Source organism: Giraffa tippelskirchi, chromosome 2 (genome assembly GCF_054371585.1).
Source record: "Giraffa tippelskirchi isolate mGirTip1 chromosome 2, T2T-mGirTip1v1.2.pri, whole genome shotgun sequence".
Classification (NCBI taxonomy): domain Eukaryota; kingdom Metazoa; phylum Chordata; class Mammalia; order Artiodactyla; family Giraffidae; genus Giraffa; species Giraffa tippelskirchi.
Window position 1 is genome coordinate 190,429,298 of NC_137276.1, and position 7,390 is coordinate 190,436,687.

At 38.8% G+C, this 7,390-nt stretch overlaps 1 protein-coding gene across 1 annotated transcript; it reads right to left on the reverse strand.

The window, feature by feature from the left end:
• Positions 1-4,860: 4,860 nt before the first annotated feature.
• Positions 4,861-5,829, reverse strand: LOC145539631 (olfactory receptor 5K1). The gene has a single exon (XM_081573663.1). It carries the CDS (start codon positions 5,827-5,829, stop codon positions 4,861-4,863), a length of 969 nt encoding a protein of 322 aa, XP_081429789.1.
• Positions 5,830-7,390: the final 1,561 nt, after the last annotated feature.

Below are 7,390 nucleotides of genomic sequence, written 5' to 3' on the forward strand. Positions count from 1 at the left end.
GCATTAGTTATGAACCAGTATTTGAAACCAGGTAGTGAGTTGGTTCACTGATAAAACAGATCTGCCTCAGCAAGAATGCCAACTTCAGAGCAATTTTGCAGGGGCTAGAAATGGGTAGGAAGATTGAAACAACAAAGGAAATCTTGAAATGTCTCCATTTTCAATCTTGAAATCTTTGCTTACATGGGATGAGCCGAATTAGATGTTTATGGAAATTACAAATATAAACTAAGTGGTTATAGTTTTGTATTCATGAGTTAGGGAATTAGAAATACTGTACTTGTATGCCTGCCACTTTCTCTAAATAAACTCAGCATGTAGATTTTCCATGTGAAGTCAGTCTTGGGTGGCTAGCTAGGCTGGGCCATAGCTACAACCTGACCTGGTAATTTAGATGTGACCTCAGAGCATTAGGAGAAAAGGTGGAAGGGGAAATTTCTTTTACTTGATAAGAGTCCTTCTTGGAAGAAGTTAATCATTAAAGTTATGGCAATGTTCTATTGTTTAAAAAGATGGAAAACCTGGTATTTTGGTAACTAATTATCCCAGCACCTAAAGCAGTGCTTCTGCATAGGGGGTTCTCTATAGATCTATGTTGAATAAATAACTGGAAAGAAATTCTTTCATTATGTCACATGAAGGTCATGCAGTTCTACGTACCTTCCAGAACTTCAGGTTTTACAGCAGGAAAAGAAAAATGAAGTTTCAGATGAGCCTTAGCCACAGTTCAAGAAGCATACTTTTCTTCATGTTTCCATATAGTGTAGTAAGTGTCCCCATTTTTGAACCCCTTCCTCATGTCTCAGGAAGGTGGATAGAGAAATTTAGCCTAACTCACTGGCAACACACTCTTCAAATCCTAAATGATGTTTGACTGCTTCCCTGGAACTTTATGTGATAGCATCATTATGCATATATATATGGGGTAAATAAATGTCTGTGAAGATAACTATTCTTGAAAATTGACATTCCATCTTTCATTACACAACTTGATACGAAAGTCAACTTGGAAATTTAGTATTCACTTTTATATCACACCTTTATTTCCTAATTACCTCTATTCTAACTACAATGTGCTATTAAAAGTGATTCCTCAAAATTCACTTGCTTCAAATTTGTCACAATTGGTTGTAAGTGATTTCATGGGTTGAAGCTTCACATGCCCTTTAAACCCTTTTAGCTTAACTGGAGTGATCACACACCAAATTATTAATGTACACTTGCTATTAAGGTTTAATAGAGCTACTCTTTATATTTGTAACTGCTAACTTTGTTTTCATTCTTACTTTTGTCTTTCTGACAATTTAAAAACTTTTTTTTTTCAATTTTTTGTGATATAATTGCTGTTTTTCTTTTGGGTGCTGATAATCCCTAATGCTAAAATAATCCATGATCTTGGCAATGTACTGTTTTTTTGTTTTTTATTTTAAGATTTTTTTTTTTGATGCGGACCATTTTTTAAGGTCTTTATTGAATTTGTTACAATATTGCTTCTGTTTTCTGTTGTTGTTTTTTTTTTTTTGGCTGCAAGGCATATGGAATATTAGTTCCCTAACCAGGAATCAAACCCACACACCTTCCATTGGAAGGTGAAGTCCTAACCACTGGACCACCAGGGAAGTCTTGTGTTATTTCTTGAATTAATTCAAAATTTGGTTTTGAGTTTTGTCATTTTGAATTAAGACATTCCTACCTTACATATTTCTGTGTAAGTTGATTGTATTATGATATATTATTTTAATATTTTACATGAAATTTGTACATTTTCTCTGTGTAATTTCACTTGAACAGTATGAAAGGCAAAAAGATAGGACACTGGAAGATGAACTCCCCTGGTCAGTAGGTGCCCAATATGCTACTGGAGATCAGTGGAGAAATAACTCCAGAAAGAATGAAGGGAAGGAGCCAAAGAAAAAACGATACCCACTTGTGGATGTGACTGGTGATAGAAGCAAGGTCTGATGCTGCAAAGAGCAATATTGCATAGGAACCTGGAATGTTAGGTCCATGAAGCAAGGCATACTGGAAGTGGTCAAACAGGAGATGGCGAGAGTGAATGTCGACATTCTAGGAATCAGTGAACTAAGATGGACTGGAATGGGTGAATTTAACTCAGATGACCATTATATCTACTACTGTGGGCAAGAATCCCTTAGAAGAAATGGAGTAGCCATCATAGTCAACAAAAGAGTCCGAAATGCAGTACTTGGATGCAATCTCAAAAATGACAGAATGATCTCTGTTCATTTTCAAGGCAAACCATTCAATATCACAATAATCCAAGTCTATGCCCTGACCAGTAATGCTGAAGAAGCTGAAGTTGAACGGTTCTATGAAGACCTACAAGACCTTTTAGAACTAACACCCAAAAAAGATGTCCTTTTCATTATAGGGGACTGGAATGCAAAAGTAGGAAGTCAAGAAACACCTGAAGTAACAGGCAAATTTGGCCTTGGAGTACAGATGAAGCAGGGAAAAGGCTAATAGAGTTTTGCCAAGAGAACACACTGGTCCTAGCAAACACCCTCTTCCAACAACACAAGAGAAGACTCTACACATGGACACCACCAGATGGCCAACACCGAAATCAGATTGATTATATTCTTGGCAGCCAAAGATGGAGAAGCTCTATAAAGTCAGCAAAAACAAGACTGGGAGCAGACTGTGGCTCAGATCATGAACTCCTTATTGCCAAATTCAGACTTAAATTGAAGAAAGTAGGGAAAACTACTAGACAATTGAGGTATGACCTGTATCAAATCCCTTATGATTATACAGTGGGAGTAAGAAATAGATTTAAGGGACTAGATCTGATAGACAGAATGCCTGATGAACTATGGATGGAGGTTCGTAACATTGTACAGGAGGCAGGGATCAGGACCATCCCCAAGAAAAAGAAGTGCAAAAAGGCAAAATGGCTGTCTGAGGAGGCCTTACAAATTGCTGTGAAAAGAAGAGAAGTGAAAAACAAAGGAGAAAAGGAAAGATATTCCCATTTGAATGCAGAGTTCCAAAGAATAGCAAGGAGAGATGAGAAAGCCTTCCTTAGCCATCAATGCAAAGAAATAGACGAAAACAATAGAATGGGAAAGACTAGAGATCTCTTCAAGAAAATAGAGATACCAAGGGAACATTTTATGCAAAGATGGGCTCAATGAAGGACAGAATCGTTATGGACCTGACAGAAGCAGAAGATATTAAGAAGAGGTGGCAAGAATACACAGAAGAACTGTACAAGAAAGATCTTCATGACCCAGATAATCATGATGGTGTGATCACTCACCTAGAGCCAGACATCCTGGAATGTGAAGTCAAGTGGGCCTTAGGAAGCATCACTACGAACAAAGCTAGTGGAGGTGATGGAATTCCAGTTGAGCTATTTCAAATCCTCAAAGGTGATGCTGTGAAAGTGCTGCACTCGATATGCCAACAAATTTGGAAAACTCAGCAGTGACCACAGGACTGGAAAAGGGCAGTTTTCATTCCAATCCCAAAGGAAGGCAATGCCAAAGAATGCTCAAACTACTGCACAATTGCACTCATCTCACATGTTAGTAAAGTGATGCTCATAATTCTCCAAGCCAGGCTTCAGCAATACATGAATCATGAACTTCCAGATGTTCAAGCTGGTTTTAGAAAAGACAGAGGAACCAGAGATCAAATTGCCAACATCTGCTGGATCATCGAACAAACAAGAGAGTTCCAGAAAAACATCTATTTCTGCTTTATTGACTATGCCAAAGCCTTTGACTTTGTGGATCACAATAAACTGTGGAAAATCTGAAAGAGATGGGCATACCAGACCACCTGAGCTGCCTCTTGCAAAACCTGTATGCAGGTCAGGAAGCAACAGTTAGAACTGGACATGGAACAACAGACTGGTTCCAAACAGGAAAAGGAGTATGTCAAGGCTGTATATTGTCACCCTGCTTGTTTAACCTCTATGCAGAGTACATCATGAGAAATGCAGGGCTGGAGGAAGCACAAGCTGGAATCAAGATTGTTGGAAGAAATATCAATAACCTCAGCTATGCAGATGACACCACCCTTATGGCAGAAAGTGAAGAAGAACTGAAGAGCCTGATGAAAGTGAAAGAGGAGAGTGAAAAAGTTGGCTTAAAGCTCAACGTTCAGAAAACTAAGATCATGGCATCCAGTCCCATCACTTCATGGCAAAGAGATGGGGAAACAGTGGAAACAGTGTCAGACTTTATTTTTTTGGGCTCCAAAATCACTGCAGATGGTGATTGCAGCCATGAAATTAAAAGACACTTACTCCTTGGAAGGAAAGTTATGACCAACCTAGACAGCATATTAAAAAGCAGAGACATTGCTTTGCCAACAAAGGTCCATCTAGTCAAGGCTCTGGTTTTTCCAGTAGTCATGCATGGATGGGAGAGTTAGACTATAAAGAAAGCTGAGTGCCGAAGAATTGATGGTTTTTAACTGTGGTGTTGGCGAAGACTCTTGAGAGTCCCTTGGACTGCAGGGATATTCCACCTGTCCATCCTATAGGAGATCAGTCCTGGGTGTTCATTGGAAGGACTGACGTTGAAGCTGAAACTCCAATACTTTGGCCACCTGATGTGAAGAGCTGACTCATTGAAAAAGACCGTGATGCTGGGAAAGATTGAGGGCAGGAGGAGAAGTGGACGACAGAGGATGAGATGGTTGGATGGTATCACCGACTCAATGGACATGAGTTTAGGTGAATTCCGAGCGTTGGTGATGGACAGAGAGGCCTGGCGTGCTGCAGTTCATGGGGTTACAAAGAGTCAGACACAGCCAAGCCACTAAACTGAACTGAACCGAACCGAACCGAATTTCACTTGGAAGTTTTTTCTGCGTTTAATTAAACAATTAAGCTACAGTAGACGTCGTCTGTTTTAAACTTCTTTGAGATTTTTCTTTCTTCAGAATTTTTCTCAAGACAGTTATTACTTCCTTATTTCTTAGGCTATAGATAAAAGGATTTAGTAATGGAACGACTTCCGTAAACAAAATAGCAGCTGGTATATCTTTATCCCCTTCTTCAAGCAAATTTGGTCTAATGTACATGAAAAAAAGAGATCCATAGAATAATGAAACTGACAAAAAGTGGGATGCACAGGTAGAAAAAGCTTTGACCCTCCCCTTTTTGGATTTCATTTTGAAAATAGTTAAGAGAATGTAGAGATAGGATATTAAGACACTACCTATTGTGAAGACTTGGATTGAACCTGAAAAGATAAATAGTACCAGTTCATTGACATAAGGGTCAACACAGGAGAGCCTGTATAAAGGAAGAATATCACAGTAAAAGTGGTTGATGTGATTTGATCCACAGAAAGCTAACCTAAATAGGAGGCCTACATGAATCATAGAATGCAGGTTTCCCGCTATGTAGGCCCCTGTGGTCATCTGAATGCAGAGTTTCTTTGACATCATGGTGTGATACTGCAGTGGTTTGCAGATGGCCACATAGCGATCGTAAGCCATTGCTGCCAGGAGAAAGCAATCTGTAGTCTCAACAGTGCAAAGAAAATAAAATTGTGCCATGCATTCACAGAGGGAAATCATTCTGTTTTTAGAAAAGAAGTTCCTTAACATCTTAGGAGTCACAGCAGAGGCGCAGCAAGAATCCACAAGAGCGAGGTTTCCCAGAAAAATATACATTGGTGTGTGAAGACGATGCTCTTTTGAAATCAGTATCACCAGGCCAAGGTTGCCCACCATGGTGATCAGAAAGATGGTAAGAAACACCACAAACAGAAGGGTTTTCAGCTCCGGGTGATCTGTAAGTCCTGTGAGGATAAACTCATTTTTTATGGTATGATTTTCTTTAGCCATTCCTGACTCCTCTGTTGAGGGAAAAAAAAAAATTGTGGAGAAATGAGGTAGTAATCTATATTATGCCCAATTCAACTCTTGAGCTCCCAGGTCCAAAAGGGCAAGGAGCTTCTTCCACAATGCTTTCACAGGTTATGTGATTTTGGATGCATACCCTTATCTGGGGGAGTATCAAATCAATCCCCAGGAGCTCTTACCTTTTAAGCTAGTTATTTAACATTTTCCCAGCATATTTTCAAGAAAAACGTCAAATTAGATGGACAAAGATGGCTTTTGAGAGGAAGATTCAGTGCAAAATTTTTCTCTATGTGGTTTAGGTAAAGGTGAATAATTTAGGTGTTAACAATAGTTATCAATTGGGCTTCCCCGGTGGCTCAGCTGGTAAAGAATCAGCCCTCAATGCCGAAGACCTGGGTTCCATCCCTGGGTCGGGAAAATCCCCTGGACAAGTGAATGGCTACCCATTCCAGTATTATTGTCTGGAGAACTTCATGGACAGAGGATCCTGGCAGGCTACATACAGTCTATGGTGTCCCAAAGAGTTGGACATGACTGAGTGACTAACACTTTTACTTTACTTTCAGTTGCTGTCAGTGTTCTCAAACTATTTCAGTGACTGTATCTGCACAGATTAACATTGTTGTTTGAAAGACCATTTTTGTACTCTCATGTTCATAGAATTTTATTCAGGATAGCCACAGGTGCAAACAACCCAACTGTCCACTGCTGGATGAATGGTTAACAAAATGTGGTATAGACAAAAAGTGGAATACTATTCAACCTTAAAAAGGAATGAAATTCTGATACATGTTAAAACATGGATGAAATTTAACATTACACCAAGTGGAATAAGCTAGGCACAAAAGGACAAACATTGTGTGATGCCACTTACAGGAATTAAAGGTTGTCTGAGTAGGGAAGCCATGGGGAATTATTGTTTAATGGGTACAGAGTTTCAGTTTGAGTAGATGAAAATGTTCTGGAGTTGAATGGTGATAATAGATGCGCAACAATATAAACTTAATGACACTGAACTGTAGATACTTAAATATAGTTAAAACGATGTTTTATGTTATATATATATATTTTCTATTATAAAATGTTTTTTAAAACTATTTTCCTGGTCTTTATGGTATTTACAATATCATTTAGGCATACAGTATAAAGTTGCTCCTATGTCCATGTGCATATTAAAATTTAAAGAAATTTAAATGCTATCAAAAAAACTGAAGCATTTCTAAGGGTTAGAAACTGATAAATTCAATTATATAGCTATCTGTGAAAAACATCACGAGTAACATCAAATGTCAGACACAAGCTAGGAAATTGTTTCAAAAAATAGGATACTATTTCTATAGTTTTATTCCATAAAGAGCGTCTATCAGTCAATAGGAATGTGAAGTGAGTGGAAGTCGCTCAGACGTTTCCGACTCTTTGTGATTCCATGGACTATACAGTCCATGGAATTCTCCAGGCTAGAATACTGGAGTGGGTAGCCTTTCCCTTCTCCAGGGAATCTTCCCAACCCAGGGATCAAACCCAGGTATCCCTAACTGCAGGC